This window comes from Genypterus blacodes, unplaced genomic scaffold (assembly GCF_046128005.1).
Source record: "Genypterus blacodes isolate CSIRO-AG114 ecotype Tasmania unplaced genomic scaffold, CSIRO-AGI_Gbla_v1 ptg000022l_1, whole genome shotgun sequence".
Taxonomy (NCBI): domain Eukaryota; kingdom Metazoa; phylum Chordata; class Actinopteri; order Ophidiiformes; family Ophidiidae; genus Genypterus; species Genypterus blacodes.
Genome location: NW_027466835.1, coordinates 3786385 through 3804636, shown reverse-complemented (window position 1 = coordinate 3804636; position 18252 = coordinate 3786385). Strand labels below are relative to the sequence as shown.

Genomic DNA, 18252 nt, shown 5'->3' with positions numbered 1-18252 from the left:
CGTGGCACTATGGGATTGTAATAACTTATTTGGAGTGATGGCTGTGTTGACACGCAATCTCAGAAAACCTAAAACAGTTAACCTGCCTAATTAAGACAATAAGGTGTCAGTGTGAATGTGTTCTCTTAGGTCTGCCACAGAAGGATACAATACAAAGGATGTAAACATTATAAGGCAGTAGTCTGAGTCGACCTCATACAAAATTCAAGTTAACTTTACATTAAGGACGATATACTTTGGGATTATGGAAGGGGTCTCCAACCTTTCTCTGACAGGGAGCTACTTTAGAAAAAAAAAGGAGAAACTTTGACAGAAACAGAAATCTGTAGTCTCCTTTCGCTGTGAGAATGATTGTTAGGTGAGCAGAACACTTTGAGTGGACTTCTCTGGGTCTCTTCTGCTCACAAGCTCCTGGCTGGAGACCCCTGGGTTATGGAGTGCTTAGTCTGAAGAGCTTTAATAATACACACATTTCAGCAAAAACAATTCTTTGGCATGTAAAAAGTCCATGAGAATAAGGGTTCCCAATCTTCTTAATGTGTATTTAAAGGCATTGCCACAGTTTAGGTTTGTATACTGAATCAGGTAGATCTCGCACCAGGATACGGCTCATTAGCTCAGATCTGAACTCAACAACAGACCAAAACAATCACACAGTGATCGTTAAGAATGAGTCTCAAACTATAGGGTGTTCTCTATATATACTGTATGTATGTAAATATTCCATGTGTCTATATATAAACACATCGTCTTGACACCATGTGAAGCAACATGAGGTTTCAAATCAAATTCATCTTCCGTCTTTCTATTGTTTTTGCTTTGTATATGGTCCAAACCAGGACGAGAACTCAGAACATCTGCCAGGTTCATTCTTGTTCCAAGGCAACTGTATACACTACCTGTGGCGACATGGAAGACGGTGAGCGAGTGTTCTCAAATGGCTGTGGATTGTTGGTGGAAATCCTTTTGGATGTTGGGTAAACAGACAACAGGTTTGAACGTGAGCCTAAGTTTCTTTGGCCAGTTTGACACATTTGCCAGCCTGTTTTAAAATAAGAAACAAACATCCAAATAATGTCTGAGAATTGACGGAACACCCTATAGGATGTCGCTTAGCCTGCTGACCGGCATGCTTAGAGTTCCAGAGATTCTCTCCCTCACAGTCTCCAATCACATTGCACCTTTGGTTTTTAAAGTTTAAGAGCTTTAGAACAAATCCACCCACAGCAACATTCCACTGCCTCAGGGCAAAAAGAAGAAGAAGCTCCACAGTTAAACGGCAAAGAAACCTCTGAGGAAGCTCATTAGCAGCTAGGATGAAGGTGTTACGGCACTGAGCTGATGGGACCATCTCCTGCTGCTGGTGGTGACGGTGAGGAAGTGGAGGAGGAAGAATTTTGGAAATAATCGGGGATGTTTTTGGCGTACTCCACCAGCTCGTATGAATCTCTGATGTCTGTCAGGCCGAACCAGAAGATGGTCCACAATCCCTTAGCGAAGCTACCATCACTGTGTTTAAAATACCTGAAGGCAGAGGGGGGGGAGGGAGAGACAGAGACAGAGAGAGAGAGAGAGGGTGAGAGTGAGAGAGAGACACACAGAGAGAGACAGAGGGAGAGACAGAGACAGAGAGAGAGAGAGAGAGAGAGAGAGAGAGGGTGAGAGGGTGAGAGAGAGAGAGAGAGACACACAGAGAGAGACAGAGGGAGAGACAGAGACAGAGAGAGAGAGAGAGAGAGAGAGAGAGAGAGAGAGAGAGAGAGAGAGGGTGAGAGGGTGAGAGAGAGAGAGAGAGAGAGGGTGAGAGAGAGAGAGAGAGGGAGAGAGACACAGGGAGAGAGATCGGGGGAAAGACAGGGAGACAGAGAGGGTGAGAGAGAGAGAGAGATAGAGAGAGAGGGAAAGAAGGGAGACAGAGAGAGAGGGTTTATTGCTCGTGAGTTCAAAGCCTGTGCTATGTGCGTGAGTGTGTGTGTATGTGTGTATGTGTGTATGTGTGCATATGCGTGTGTGTGTGTGTGTGTGTGTGTGTGTGTGTCTGTCTGTCTGTCTGTCTGTCTGTCTGTCTGTCTGTCTGTGTGTCTGTGTGTCTGTCTCTCACCAGGGGTTGATCCTGTTGGTGGCTCTGGACCTCCAGAAGAGTTTGCCCAGGTCCTGCCTGATACACTCCCACAGCACCTGGCTGGTTCCCTGGCCCTGCTTACTGCTGCTCACCACAAACTTATCCAGGTAAGGAGCCCCGCTGCTCACCGGCTCGCTGGTGATGATGGCTGCTGCATTGTAACTGGTGGCCGAAACAAAAACAGCGTGTGGAAATCAGGCTGCGTTCGGCACGGCACCACAGGATGCAAGCTATCATACTAAACGTGATCTGGATGTATTGAGGTAACACACACCCTTCAGACAGGTAGATGGAGTGTAGGCGCCCCTTCAGAGAGTCTATGTAGTCGGGCTTCAGAGTTTTATCAAAAGACTTGTTGATGAGAGCCAGCAGACGATCCACATCGATCCCCTCCAGAGAGCTATATCTGCACGCAAACACACAAAACAGCAGGCCACAATCAGTCCAGTGTGTGTGCGTGTTAAGCCACAACCTATAAGCCAAAATTGCCCTCCCAAACCCAATGCGAACTATAATGTTTAGATTAGTTTTTAGATATGTATCTGCCTCTGTCCAGACACTTCACTATGCAATGCTGCTATGGGAACATGTATCTAATATATTAGGCCTGAATCCTGATCGAGTGTGTGTGTGTGTGTGTGTGTGTGTGTGTGTGTGTGTGTGTGTGTGTGTGTGTTAGGTACTGACCGGTGTATGGGGTCTCCATTTTTAAAGAGCGTCCCTGAACCTAACACGGGTTGACAGACGGGAAAAAACAAGCAGTTACACAAATGCTACAGCAGGAAACTAGTATGGAAGTCTCAAACAAATGTTATAGTGGCAGATTATTAGGGACCTTAAATTACAATAAGTCTGATCGTTGTGCATGGCACACATGAGCAGCCTACTGGGTTACAGCCCCGGCATCCAAGCCATTAAGTCAACCACAGGCCGATACCTTAAAATAGACACTTTTATGTGTGTGTGTGTGTGTGTGTGTGTGTGTGTGTGTGTGTGTGGGTGTGGGTGGGTGGGTGAGTTGGTTGTGTGTGTGTGTGTGTGTGTGTGTGTGTGTGGGGGGGGGGGGGGGGGGGGGGTTGTAACAGTCCCAGTCATTCAGGCAGTCAGTCAGTCAGTCAGCAGTCTCACCTCTGTGGCTGAACAGCTCAGTCAGCAGTGTGCTGGCAGACGTTATGACAGCAGAGGACTCGCTGGGCAGCTGATTGAGCAGTCTGGCTATGGCGGCCACTCTGTGTCTCTCTGCTGCACTCAGCCATGCCGCCAGCGTCAGACTGGGCAGGTCGCCTGGCAACGTCACAGTGCCCAGCACCTGTACAAAAAACAGCAGGAAGTGGTCAGGAGGACTGGAAACGCTCGACCAAACGCAGCCGGACTGGATTCCATTGTGTGGAGCCGGTGTTACCTTGTGCTTGTGCCTCCGCAGGCCTCCTGAACTGGACAGGAACATGACTTTGTGCGGCTGCAAGGCTCTGGAAATGGCAGCTGTCACCTCCACTGGGTCTAGCATCACCGAGCAACCGCGCTCGTCTCTGCCCACTGGACAGACTAATGGTAGAGCTCCGCTGTTCAGACTCCACTGGAGGAGGTTGGTGTCCACGGTAACAGAGGGCAGACCGCTGCAGGGGGGGGAGAGGCAAGAGTTAGAGAGACAGTGGAAGATAGAGGGGAGGATGGGTGAGAGACATCTCTGCCATGTGGAGGGATCACATGCAGAGAAGACTGAAGTGAGAGACAAAGATCTCAAATCACTGCATGCTGAGATCTGTCAGATGTCTGCTTGCACTGAAAGTTCTATATCTTGTGAAGGAATAATGGGGCCAAAGTCTTTCTTCCACTCGTGGGAAGTTATAGCCATATAGAGAGCCCTGCCATACATCTCTTCTGTGTGTGTGTGTGTGTGTGTGTGTGTGTGTGTGTGTGTGTGTGTGAACCTGTGAACTCACCTGCTCCCATGCGCCATTTCCTGAAGTAACAGGAAGGACTCTGCGGAGAAGAAGGGCAGGACACTGGCTGAGTGCTGATGCAGAGCTTCGGTCAGCAGCTGGCACCTCTCAACCAGGGGCCCGCTGCACCAGGACCTGGCTGCGGGCTCAGCCGCTTCAGCTTCCTCCAGCTTAGACCACCCCAGCACCACCACCACCTTCATGTCCATCCGCTGCAGGAAGGAGAGCCCAAACGCCAGACTCTGAACCATGTCCCTGCTGTTGAACACTGAGCTGTCCACCTGGGCCAGACGGAGAGAGAGAGAGACAAGGGGAGAGAGAGAGACAAGGGGAGAGTCAAAGGGATGGATTCAGCAATGAACCATAAACTAACAATTCAAGGAACATCCCTTTGTTACGCGTTTTAAGAGCTACATGATCTCCAAAAGTATAGGGGCTGACTTCAATTGTATGTTTTTATTTATTATAACGTCTCTATATAGACTGTCTCGTTTCTGTCTGTTTTTTTTTTTATGAAGAATTGAATAGTGTGTAACTCATTCATTCCTCAAACCTGAACCCCAGTTGCCGCTGTTGCGCCTGCGCAGTTACAGACGCAGTTACATCAGCTTTGGTTCTAATGACGCCGATACAACTTTTCGAAAAGTGATCATTATAAGTTGATAAGAAAAAGATTCTCCTTACAAAAGTACAACCGGAGTAATTCAGTAACTCAACTCTTTTTGAAATTTAATTTATCAGTAATTTACTTTGAATCACACCCAGGCGAGTTTATTTGAGAAACGAATGAACATAATTCCAGTTGAGTAGTTATGAGTGAGTAACGCGTTTCTTTATCCCACCTCCAGGACGGCGAAGGCAGGAGCCTGAGCCGAAGAAGCTCGCTGGAACTGGGTCAGCCAGTACCGGGCTTCTCGGGGGTCTCCGTCCATCTCGTTGAGAAAAGCCTTCACGTCCCGGTAAATGAGGTTCCGGTTAGCCAGCACATGCCGGTCGGCTGCAGAAAGAATCCCCTGGAACTCCTGCTGGGCCAAAGCCACGGTTTTGCCCCCCGTTGTGACCGCGTCGGAGCTCCCCAAGCGCCGCTGGGGTCTCAACATCCTACGCTGCTGTCCGGAGCCCCGCGCGAGCGCCGGGTTCGTCGGGTTCGACAGGTACTTTCCTGCCATCACCATGGCACGACAACCGGAAGAGCCGCTGTTCACTTTGGCCATTCTGCCTGCTGACACTCTCCTGGTTTGGTGCTCAGGGACTCCGGGGGATTTGTGCCCGACACGCTGACAGCTCTGTGGAGGGTTTCGTCTCAGATTTCACCCGACAGGGGCGGGGGATTCTTCTCTGTGCTGTGCCGCGCCAGCAGTGAATGTGCCGGCTGCGGTGAGTGAGTTCACCGGTGAGTGCATCGATGAGTGCATCGGTGAGTGCATCTGTGAGTGCGCCGCTGAATGCGCCGCTGAGTGCGCCGGCAGACTATTGGCGCACCCGCCGGCAAACGGCAACTGCGCGATAGTGTGAGTGATGGAAGGTCAAGTGCCCCCCCCCCCCCCCTAACGGCGCCACTGCCCTAAAGAGCAAAACAAGACATGGAATATCTACATTTACTCTCCTCTATGACTCTATTACAGCTAAAGTCCATCAAGATTCAAGATTCAAGATTCAAGATGTTTATTGTCATATACACAGCAGATAAACACAGTTTACAGTGTGTAAGGAAATTCTTACTTTGTTTTTTCGTCTCCCGACATGCAAATAAAATAAAATAGTGCAAATAAAATAAAAAAGTGCAAATAAAATAAAATAAGATAGTACTAAACGAAATAAAGAAATATATAAAAAATAGAAAATAATGTAAAAATGTACAAAGGTGCAGAGTGGAGGTAGGTATGTTTGTTTAAAGTGCAGAGTGTACAGATTATTTTGATTGTTATTGCACATAGTGGAGTGGGGTGAGGGGGTGGGAGTTCAAAGTTTATTTAGCAGTCTGATGGCCTGTGGGAAGAAGCTGTTTGCCAGACGTGTCGTCCTTGCTTTGGCACTCCTGTAACGCCTTCCTGAAGGCAGGAGTGTGAACAGGCTGTGTACCTACCAACAAGTAAACCAAAGACAAATCTGTCTGACTAAGAATGAATGAGACTGGTCTTGATGAATTATTTTACAAATGATAAATGAATAAATATATAATGAAAATAACAATGAAAGTGCTAAAACAATTACAATCAGAAGTTTAACATAACACATCAGAGACAATGAAAACAAAATGTCTTGTTGCAACCACATGTTTATTTAAAATAGAAATCCAGTAGTTATGTACTACTACTACTACTACTGCAGCTCCTTCAAAACAAACAAACAAACAAACACACAACATAATGAAGTCTCCACACTGAGGGGAAACAGTGCTGATTCAGGGTGTTGGAGCCAATTCGAATTAGTGTTCATTATGATACGTTCACTTGTAGTTCCCTCGTTGGCCAGCAGATGGTATGTGGAGTAGTGGGGAAAACGTGCATATAGGTAAGCCTGTGATCACACGGCAGGTGTTGTTTACCGCAAGGGACGCACCGTTTTTTGACCGTAACGTCACCGTCAGTCACTGTCACGTCACCGTCAGCTGTAGCACGTGAGGTGAATTCCAGCATGTGATTGTTTGCCTGCAAGTTATGAACCAGTATAAGTTTGTGTAGATCGCTGTGTACAATGGATGCAACCGATGTGCTAGAGAGAGAGAGAGAGAGAGAGAGACAGACAGACAGACAGACAGACAGACAGACTGACAGTTTGTGTCTTCAGAAACATTCACTCACATTAGTAGTGGTAAGAGTCGGAGCTGACATGGCTGCCATCGTCAACGGAGACCAACTCGTCCCCCAGAAAACCACTCGAGCCATCAGAACCAGTAGAAGTTCACTGTGAGTAGCAGCTCTGCAGATACTGGACACACTTCTGAGGGTCATGCAGTAAACATGTTGCTCCTTTGCTCCCACATACTGTAAGTTTAGATGTTTCTAATCAGCTGATTTTTAGACAATGTAGACAACATTTTAGACAAAATCGGGGGCTGTGGCAGAAAATGCAGGATGACCTTTAGTCTTGAAGTAAAGCAACAGTGTGGCAGCAGGCCGAGGTGATGCCAGGAAGCTTGCGTGCTGACGGGCTGCAGTTTGGTCTGATACCTGAATGATCACAACTGACATGCAGATGTAGGAACATCATTCATTTCTGTCTAAAATGAGGATAAAATTGCAAGTACGACAAAATTGACACCATTGGAAAATGTAATCATTCCTGTCCTGTTTACATTCATACAGAATCTGGATCATATGAGTTTGGCTGAAACCTACCTTGGTATTTTTCTTCTTATCCAGCTGGCGATAGTGAAGCTGTTTGTGCAAGCGATGCCCAGCAACATGCGTTCCACAAGCTTTACGTACAGAATTGGAACTGAAGGAGTGTGTGTTGTTAAAGACATCAATCTTATCAATTTAATATCTGGGGAATATGGGATCTGTTTCAACTCAAGTTTGATTTCCGTTCATCTCCTTGTACCTCCACCAGGCTTAACAATAGCTTTATTATTCTGTGTTTCAAAGGTTCTATATCAAAATTCACGATGGGTAAACTGGCTGGAACCCCCGGAAATGTTTTGCAGGAAGATTTGTAAAGCAATCCAAGTGAGAGTGAGTCACAAACAAAGTGATGAACCCCTCCCTTTTTTCATTGAATATTGGGTTGCACCAGTTGTTTGCCTAGTCTCTTCTTCTTCTGGACCTGAATAGCATAACAAGCTTCCTCAATAAAGATGAAATGATAACAGAGCTTCAACATGCCCGAGAGATGAGAATAATGACCCAGTAAAGGTCTGTAGGTAGGTGTGTCTGCAGTGCTTCTCCATTTGGGTTCTGCCTATAACAACTAACAATAGTTGGGGGGGCAACTAACAATGAAGCTGCACATTTGTATTAGTACAGTACAGTATTAGTTTCCCCTGCCAAACTAGGACAAACTGAGCACTTCATTAAATGTTTTTACCATTATTATCTCTACTATTATTACTTATATACGGCTAGTATAGTTAATATAGCAAATATGGGGACAATGTAAAAGTACTTTCCCCTCTGGACTTAAGCAGTTTAATGTATTTCAACCAAAGTTCAATTAATCAAAGTTTATTGTAGTGCCACAGTCACATTTGATTTGCAGAAAAAAACAAATTGTCACCAACATTGAGATACATAAAGTTGTTTCCCATTCTCTGTCTTTTAAAGATCAAAACAATGATAATAGGCTGTCAGTCTGACACAAATGAGAATGTCCCTACACTGAATCATATACTGTTACAAATATTGATTCAGAAATGCATGTGTTTTCTCCCTAAAACTAGAACTACTGTATAAATGTATAGCTGAATGTTGTGGAGCAAAACATACAATATTTCCCTCTGAAGTTGTGGAGAAATAGTGGAGAAAAAGCTAAACCAGGGTGAAAATAAGTACATGAACAGATGTGCATAGATGCAATACTTCCATACACATCAGTACCAGTCATAAAGCATTTCATAGTAGTTGGTATCCAAAGATCCCCCAGAGAAAGTCATGCCAGTTGTGCATCCCTTGATTTGTGACACTTGTAATTTTGATCCCTCATTCAGCCAGCGTTTGAAAGTGCATGCTTTAGCAATAGCGCCTAGACAATAATCTACTTCCAATCCGTCCAGGGTGATAGCCCATATGATGGCAGAAGTGGTACCCAGGCAGTGCAGACCACTGACGCTGAAGTGGTACACTCCTTGAAAAGGAACAGTAAAGGTGCCGCTCTGTTTATCGTAGCCATTGTTGGTGTTGTCTACGATCAGGTCGAACACGACTGGGTTAGCGGGGCCTCGGACCTCTAATACACGACCCACCAGGAAGTGAACTCTCTTGATCTCGAATGCTTGATCCATGCGGTCGGAGATCGCGTCCAGAATTTCATTTTCTTCGTCTGGAGAGAAGAGGGCAGACGTGTCTTTGTTTGGGCACATTTGGTTGATTTGTGTATCACACTATCACATGCAATTAGTACGTTACTATGCTCTGTAATAATAAGCTCATTCCCCATTTTCAGTAGTAACCAGGTACTTTAAATGCAAATGCAATGCAAATGTATTCGTTTATCCCAATATCCCATACAATTTCTCAGGCAACTTTGAGAGAGTGAGCGCACTCAAGAGGATGAGGCGAGGCGGAGTTTTTAACAACTTGTAGAAGAATTCCAGCTCATGAATCTGTCCTCACTGTACGCGCTGCATTCAGCATAGGAAGGGAGAATCGTTAATGCCTTTAACAAAAGAAAATCTTTCCCTTAATAAATGCCGTTGAACAAGAAACGTGCAACGAGTGTCAAAGTAGTGTTTTCTCTTCCACACTTAGAATGGACCAATTTACATTGACAGTGTGAACAGTGGGTCGGTAGTGGCAGAAGAAACAGAAATGGTGACAGTAAAAAATACAACTGCAGTAATCCACATAAATTGCGATAAACATATAAACATGTAAACGTAGCGAGCTGCTACTATTCCTACAACTGTTACTACAACAACTCCTGTTACTCACATGATGATGATGATGATGAGGAGGAGGAGGAGGAAGAGGAGGCGAATAAGGGTGGTGATGATGATGATGAATCCTGCAAACCCCAACACACACATATGCAAACACAAACGCAAACATCACGCAGGATAGTAGATGAGGCATCTGTAGTTAAAGTCATTAAAATACCCCATCACAATAAATGAAGCTGCTTTCAAAGTTTGACTGAAGTAGAATTTCATTTCATCATCAGACTATGTAGTTAGTAGGTCTGTCAGATAGACGAGGGGGAGTACAAATTACAATATAAGTGTAGCAAAGTACATCACTTCAGTATTTGTACCATCTGTGTCACATACTCATAATTACTTACTGCAAAGAAATAATTGCAGTCAGTGAGTTTGAGGACACAGTGAGCAAAATTGTGGTGTTTTGACAAAAGGTCCACTCACGTGAGTGCGGTTTTGGGATGGATCTGACATGGCCTCTTCAGTCAGGAAAGACAGCGCCATCACCAGGACAACCGCGTAATCCATCTCAACCCTGTAAAAAGAACAAATTGTTGGCCAATGAGAGTAGACCTGATCTGGATTATCCGTGTGATGACATTTCCCACACATTATTTTCAGACCATAGACAACCATTCAGACTGCTTGTCCTGTGCTAACACTATGTAACCACTAGATGGAGTTAGATGGGACTGAAGCAGCTTTCATACTGAGTGCCAAGCATGGCCACGAATATGCAACCGCCACATTATTGATTATTGATTAACTATTAATATCTCCCAAACTAATAAAGATGGAGAGATCATTCAAGTTACCATGAGGAAGTGTTAAAGGTCAAAGGATTATATTTTTAAAGTCAAACGTAGACAGAACTGCAGGTTTTCTCTCTCCATCTCCCCCTCCCTCCCCCTTGGCAGGAAACGTGGCATGTTAACGTACACGTCAACATTTTGGTTATGCTACGATTAAGGCAAAAAAATTTATCAAACATCATTTAAACAACATTACTGTGATGGAAATTGGCACAGAACAACATTGTGCCTTTATTCAGGCGTATAGATGTTTTAGTAAGACACCCCTGGGCAGGATGGATGACAAAACCCTGTACGCTGTAATGCTGTCTGTGTATACATCTGTATTGCATATTAGTACAGTAGTAGTACAGACAAATGGAGTTTTAGGTTCATGTAAATGTGCTGAAAAATCTCAAAATTAAGAACAACAAAAAATCTAGTTAAATGACAAACAAACACTGTTAGAAAGTCCTTAATGAATGGAATGCAGCCTTAAAAACGGTACCTTTTTTTGTTTCTGTAGCTCCTTTATTCTCTACTACACTCGTATTATGGCATTAGATGTGTCACACCTGTAAAAAACACTGTTGTGTGTGTGTTTTGGAACAGGAAACACACTGTTACTGTGAATGAAAGAACTGTGTCTTACCTTGGTAGTTTTCTGTTTATGCCTCAAGTGAAGGTGTTGATGAGAAAATGCTGTTAAACAACTTGACTGGTCTGATTCACCTTTATACACTGGGTGGGAACAAACACACACGCGCACACACACACACACACACACACACACACACACACACAGACTGTGGGATTCTCTTCTTCTCTATTATTCTTTGATATTTCTGCAGTATAGGCAGCTCAAGTTCAGAATACTTTTATTGTTGGTCAAGTTCGTTTTTTTTTTCATCAGATGGTGGGAACGGCTAGAATGATCGTCATTGACAGAGACTAGGTACGCAAATTGAAACAAACAAATCCCTGGAGATTCAGGTTAGCTGAGGATCGTGTTGCATCCACTCGGCTTTGTGTCTCTGCTCTGTTGTTTTGTAACCATAAAGATAAAGATCAGACGTGGTTTATTCTCTTATGAATGCATCAGGTCTCAAGTGTTTTAATTATCTTGTTTTCCCTTATAACCACCTCTCTTTTCCCTCTTTGTACTTTATGTATTGTCCCACCCACAGCTCTAGTTGCACACTCAGCTGTTTATTGGTCATCTATAAGTCTGCTACAGACACCTGGCGGGCTCTGATCCACACAAACAAATGCAGGTTTGTGAAGGTGGCAGGTAAAATCATTGGCAAGCAGCAAAAACACAATGGGTAGCCTGCACAACACGACCATACACAGGAATGCATGAAGTAACACAACCTCTCAGTTTCAGTCACTCCCTTCAGGTCACCGGTACAAAGCACACCAATTAACAAAAGAAATCCTACATCCCAATAACCTTTACTTCACTCAGTACAGTAACTTTGGAATAGAGGCACACACACACCTCAGTGATGTTATAAATTATGTAAATATACTGTATTGTATCTTTCACAATTCATGTTATTTATTTTTTATATGTAATCAAAGACACATTTCCAAATCTCATTAAAGCATATTAGGCAGATCTTAACCCTCTGGAGAGGAAATATTATTTCCTCAATTCGCACTGAAGGAGAAACAGCGCCCCCTGTTGCTCAGAGGGCCAAAATGCTTACGGCACCGGGTATTCCCAGGCGGTCTCCCATCCAAGTACTAACCCGGCCCGACCCTGCTTAGCTTCCGAGATCGGACGAGATCGGGCGTGTTCAGAGTGGTATGGCCGTAAACGAGTAGTGCAGCCACACAGAGGCTTTTTATAGGGGAGACAGACCCGGATCAAGTCACCGTGTACACATGACTACACTAAAGTTCATGTATATCACAATGTATATGACCCATTCATTAGAAACACACATTTCTGGTTAGTGAAGTCTTGCCTCATGAAACTGATAATACACACGTAGATTCTACGTGTGTATTATCAGTCACCAACAGGCGGACCGCGGTCCGGACCCGACGAGGATGGGATTCGAACCCACGCGTTCAGAGCACAACCGATTGGCAGTCCATCGCCTTTACCACACATCAAAAAAGTTTATATAAATGTATGGCGGTGTCTTGTATTTGTAAATAATGGTACACCACTGTACTGTAACTGTTACACCATAATTTCCCTAAGGATAATAAACTTGGATCTTATCTTTACCAGTGTGGGATACATCTATCTATCTATCTATCTATCTATCTATCTATCTATCTATCTATCTATCTATCTATCTATCTATCTATCCACTGTTGTGTTCTAAATGCTAGTGCTATTCCCGGCCTCTAAGTGGCACTACCCCGGAGACAGAAGATGGAATATAGAAGAAGACGGGTAGCTTGAGAAGTGTTGTACATAAGATAGTTGGTTGACATTAAAGTATTGTAAAAAGGTCATTCTCTGTCCGTTGCTTCTGTACCTCAATATATAACAATTATGGTTACATCAAGAAAGATATACGGCAGCATACTACGAGAAAATAGTACTGCAAAAGGCCATGATATGAAGAATTAATGCACATGAGAAGTGAACGAGAAGAGCCCCTGTGTGATGATGATGATGATGATGATGATGAGCGTAGGAGATGTTCGTGGGCCCTCTTTATGTTCTTCGTGTTGATTATCAGTTTCATGAGGTAAGACTTCACTAATCAGAATTGTGTGTTTCTAATGAATGGGTCATGTACATTGTGATATACATGAACTTTAGTGTAGTCATGTGTACACGGTGACTTGAACCGGGTCTGTCTCACCTATAAAGAGTCTGAAGCATGGCACACACACACACGCGCGCGCGCAAGTATTGACTTGTCTCTTGTTTTGTCTGAAACTCGCTGTGATTCCTTTTGATTGCAGATTTATTCTATGTATCTTATCCTATGTAAATGAGGCACCATTTATATTTCATTTAACAAATTACTGTTGTTTACATTCAGCGTAACAAGCTTCCTGAATCTAATCAAGGCTATGGTTTAAAATACGGGGCTCTTCTATTATGACCGACGCCGCTTTTACAGTTTTTACGGTAATGGCTTAGCAAAGAAAACCGCAGAGACCAATTGCATGCGAGTTTGAACTATCCCACGTGATACTACTCAAGCCAATCAGGTTTGTGACTTTTGGCGGGAAAAATTGTGACGCTCCACGCAGACAGGTGACGTCTACGGTAATGGTTTAGCGAGGAAAAATTCAGAGACCAATTGCATGCGAGTTAAGCCATCCCACGTGATACTACTCAAGCCAATCAGGTTTGTGCCTTTTGGCGGTAAAAAGTGTGACTCTCCACGCAGACAGGTGATTGCTAAATCAGAGCCAAGTTGAAGGCGGAAGCGGAAAAAGAAAGCGACACAGGTAAGTGAAAATGTTGTTGTGCTTTAGCTTGTAATTCTCTGCTTTAGCATAAAGTCGGAACATTTTGCTGACGTGTGTTAAAACTAAGAGATATATACAGACGACTGAGCCGGAGAAAGTTGAGAAATAGGAGTGAGGCGGAGAAAGGGAGACAAAATGGTGCTCTCCAAAATTGTGTAGTCCACATAGTTGTTAAGAATCGGTGTTCCGTATTAAAAGTGCCAATGTGGAACAGCATTATGAGACAAAACATTAGGGTTTTGAACAAATATAGCCGCTAAAATCTGAAGTGAGATCGTAGAAAACAAGTGGTCTTAGAGCCCAATATGAGCAGAGTCCACCGGGATCCGCACATTCAATGTTCCCTCAGAGCTGCTGGTATTATTCTTTCCTCGTTTTGTGTTGAGATTTATTATCTGTGAAATCAGTTGAGTCAAGATGTGAAACAGAAAATGGGAGATTGAAGCATTTGCTTCCTTTATTTTATATAAGTTGAGCATTTTATTTGAACATGCTGAATTGTATTTTGAAATGCAGCCCTTTAACTTGGTACATATATGTTCTATGTTACGTGACAATGAATATTGTCAAAACGTTTTTGAATCGTACTAAATTCATTTGATTTGACAGTCAGGTATTGATTACAAGCAGATGTTGATACAACGGGGCTACTTAAATATCACACTACATAGTTAGACATTATGATCTTCCAGACCTTTGCTCCGAGAAATTTTCTCTACTGGCGCTCTTTAAATTGTAGTTAATACCCCTGCTCTACAACATAAACATATCTGCTCCATGACGGTCTAGTGTGTGCCTGTAAATATGGTGTGTGTTTTGGGTCTAAATCCAAAGGAGAAAATGTTGTCATTGTTTTATTTTTTATTTTGTTTTATTAATATATTTATAACTTTAATTAAATGTATTTTGTATTTTATTGTGTTAACTTAAATGTCTTTTATTAGATTAAATTACATTGAAATTACTTTATTTTCATTTAATTAATTTCATTTCATGTGGCATGTTGAGCTTGAAGTTCTCTGCTTTAGCATAAAGCCAGATCATTTTGCTAACGTCTGTCTGTTTTCTTCACATTTTCCAGGGTTGGTGGTTCGGTGACCCAGGGAATAAGTGGCGGTACATCGGTGTGATGATGCTGACGCTGACAGAGGTAAATACTTAGAAGTCCTGACGTCTGGTGGCTAAGCTGCACAATATCTCACCATCAGCTTTGACAAGTTTTGTGTGTCTGTCATTTCACTCCACAGCATTGTTGCCGAGCTAAAGCCGAGACACCCGATGTTCCCGGACGTGGCTCACAGCATCCTGATCGACAGGGTCATGATGGACTCTCCAGCCAACAGGTTAGCATGTTTACAGATTTGTTTAGATTGTTTACAGATTTGTTAACGTGTTACTTTGTGAACGTGTGCATCTCTGCCCTATAGGCCGACAGGACCTCTGCTTCCCCATGGACTCAGACATGAGCTCAGATTTCAAACTAGACTTGGTTGAGAAGCTGTTTGCCATTGATACACAGCACAGGACGCCAGTCACCACACAGGTATGTTACGGTTAAGACGACTGTACTGAGGACATCCTTGATCTGATGTCCCTCATTCACTCATTGTATCTTTGTCTGTGTCTCAAAGGCAATGGGAGGCTTGGACCTGGACATGTTGGCTCCCTACATCCCCATGGACGATGACTTCCAGCTGCGCAGCCTGACACCGGAGGAGCCCATGTCGTGTGGCTCACTCACATCTTTCTAAATCTCTCCTATCCCAGCTCGCCATTCAGCGGACAAAGCAGTCGCGCAGCATCACCGGCCAGGCGCCGCCCGAGTCGATGGATGCTCCCGATCCAGCCGCAATGATCGCTAAGAGGTAAAGTAGGTGTCAACAAACTTTACTGCATTTCCTGCGGCAGATCTAATTTATGTTGCTAAGTCACTGTGACTGTGTTGCAGGGGCCCCCAGTTAAACAAAGAAGCGTTACTCAGGACCTTGGCAGCTCAGAACCTACAGCGCAAAAGAAAACTGTCTGAAATTCTTGGACAGGTGAGTCATCAACAGCCAGACACTGTTCACACATCAGGCTTTACATCTACACATGCAGGGTTTAAACCTCTGTGTTTGATGTTTTCCCCAGGGAGCATTGCTCAACGACCAACAAGAGCAGAAGAAGATTTTGAAGGTCTCTGAGTCAGAGGCACCAGCTGCAGTCTCCCATCAGACCATGCTTCTACTGCCCACAAGTGAAGTAACCCATCGTCCTGACAACGCTTTACATGTATCAGCAAAGCTCTGAAGAATCACAGTGATGATCTGTGTTTTCATCTCTTTCAGATTGGGCGAGTCGTCTGCTGGGCAGCACGTCAGAGAGCAGCACGTCAGAGAGCAGCACGTCACAGAGCAGCTCCCTCTTCACCTTGCCGCACCTCACCCGCGTCCGTCAACGCCCCCCTGCATGGCCGGCAGTACCTCCTGCTGGGAGAGGAGCTGCTGCTGCTGCTCTGGACCATGTTAACTGAGTCGATGCTCACTCAGCCTGCTCACTGCTGGACCAGACTGGACACTACAGTTTCTCCCCAACGTTCTCAGTCCCTCGCTAAGGCCCCGCCCCTTATTTATGTATCTGTATGAGTCTGACCTTAGTACTTGTATGTTGTAGTGCTTGTTCTTAACAAATGTGTTTACTCCACAATTATAAACTTATTGTTTAAACCTTGAGTGGTCTGAATGTTCTCTCCATTTAACAGTTATCAGTCTGAGGTAAATACATTGAATTGTGTAACAGTCCAGTACATGCCTCTTTAGTACATTATTGTGAGTGTGTTACTGTACATAGTTCATTCATACTTTACTTGTGTGCGAACTAGATTGTGATGGAGGAGGTGAGGATGGACTCAATGATGGAAGAGTAGAAGTGCACCATCATTGTCTTTGGCAGGTTGAACTTCTTCAGCAAGTGGGGGCTGATGTTGAGCTCGGGGTCCTGGGAGATGACGGATCCCAGGAATCGAAAGGACTCCACGGTGTCAGCTGGGGAGTCACACAGAATGATAGCGGGCGAGGCTGCGTTGAGTCAGAAATCCACAACCATCTCCTTTGTGTTCAGAGCATTAATCTCCAGATTGTTCTGCCTGCACCAATTCATCAGACCGTCAATCTCCCGCCTGTAGGCGGACTCGTCCCCATCAGAGGTGAGTCCAATGAGCGTGGTGTCTTCCCCGAACTTCAGGAGCTGGACTGACAGATGACTGCAGGTGTTGGTGTATAAGGAGAAGAGCAGAGGAGAGAGAACGCAGCCCTGATGGGAACCGGTTCTTCAGTAGTGTTTGTGAGTTGCTCAGTTAATGGTGGTCAGTATAATACCATTGATCCATGCCCTGCTCTACAACATAAACATATCTACTCCATGACGGTCTAGTTAGTGTGTGCCTGTAAATACGGTGTGTGTTTTGGGTCTTAATCCAAAGGAGGAAATGTTATGTCATTGTTTTACTTTTATTTATTTATATATTTATAACTTTAATTAAATGTATTTAAAGTTTTTTTTTATTTAATTTAATGTATTAACTTGTGTTGAGTTAAATTTCCTTTATTAGATTAAATTACATTTAAATAACTATTTTCATTAAATGTATTTCATTTCATGTGGCATGTTGAAATTCTCTGCTTTAGCATAAAGCCAGATCATTTTGCTGACATATTTCTGTTTTCTTTGACGCGTTTTGTGTGTCTGTCATTTCACTCCACAGCATTGTTGCCAAGCTAAAGCCGAGACACCCGATGTTCCCGGACGTGGCTCACAGCATCCTGAGCCACAGGGTCATGATGGACTCTCCAGCCAACAGGTTAGCATGTTTACAGATTTGTTTAGATTGTTTACAGATTTGTTAACGTGTTACTTTGTGAACGTGTGCATCTCTGCCCTATAGGCCGACAGGACCTCTGCTTCCCCATGGACTCAGACATGAGCTCAGATTTCAAACTAGACTTGGTTGAGAAGCTGTTTGCCATTGATACACAACACAGGACGCCAGTCACCACACAGGTATGTTACGGTTAAGACGACTGTACTGAGGACATCCTTGATCTGATGTAGGGAAGAATTCCTCATCCCTCATTCACTCATTGTATCTTTGTCTGTGTCTCAAAGGCAATGGGAGGCTTGGACCTGGACATGTTGGCTCCCTACATCCCCATGGACGATGACTTCCAGCTGCGCAGCCTGACAACGGAGGAGCCCATGTCGTGTGGCTCACTCACATCTTTCTAAATCTCTCCTATCCCAGCTCGCCATTCAGCGGACAAAGCAGTCGCGCAGCATCACCGGCCAGGCGCCGCCCGAGTCGATGGATGCTCCCGATCCAGCCGCAATGATCGC

At 44.2% G+C, this 18252-nt stretch overlaps 1 protein-coding gene, 1 long non-coding RNA gene, 1 other non-coding gene and 1 pseudogene across 3 annotated transcripts; 2 read left to right on the top strand and 2 right to left on the bottom strand.

Annotated features, from left to right (window-relative positions):
- Positions 1 to 485: 485 nt before the first annotated feature.
- On the bottom strand, positions 486 to 5279 carry nags (N-acetylglutamate synthase). The gene is made up of 8 exons (XM_076143128.1): positions 4908 to 5279; positions 4066 to 4346; positions 3525 to 3738; positions 3251 to 3431; positions 2810 to 2849; positions 2397 to 2528; positions 2102 to 2284; positions 486 to 1524 (listed from the first exon to the last, which is right to left on the bottom strand). Exons 1-8 carry the CDS (start codon positions 5277 to 5279, stop codon positions 1326 to 1328), a joined length of 1602 nt encoding a protein of 533 aa, XP_075999243.1. The 3' UTR covers positions 486 to 1325.
- A 6857-nt stretch (positions 5280 to 12136) lies between these two features.
- On the bottom strand, positions 12137 to 12255 carry LOC142992769 (5S ribosomal RNA). Its single transcript, XR_012961069.1, has one exon. It is a non-coding gene; the product is annotated as a 5S ribosomal RNA (ribosomal RNA).
- Positions 12256 to 15205: 2950 nt separating this feature from the next.
- On the top strand, positions 15206 to 16666 carry LOC142992599 (hypoxia-inducible factor 1-alpha-like; annotated as a pseudogene).
- Positions 16667 to 17634: 968 nt separating this feature from the next.
- Positions 17635 to 18252, top strand: LOC142992751 (uncharacterized). Its single transcript, XR_012961065.1, has 3 exons — positions 17635 to 17719; positions 17804 to 17919; positions 18025 to 18252. It is a non-coding gene; the product is annotated as an uncharacterized LOC142992751 (long non-coding RNA).

What these genes read in the sequence shown, in the direction of transcription:
- nags (XM_076143128.1), bottom strand. Translation starts at nt 5,279, where the DNA reads ATGGCCAAAGTGAACAGCGGCTCTTCCGGTTGTCGTGCCATGGTGATG. An exon ending in GAAATGGCGCATGGGAGCAG is followed by an intron (nt 3,739 to 4,065) that starts GTGAGTTCACAG and finishes CCCCCCCTGCAG; the next exon opens with CGGTCTGCCCTCTGTTACCG. An exon ending in TGCGGAGGCACAAGCACAAG is followed by an intron (nt 3,432 to 3,524) that starts GTAACACCGGCT and finishes TTTTTTGTACAG; the next exon opens with GTGCTGGGCACTGTGACGTT.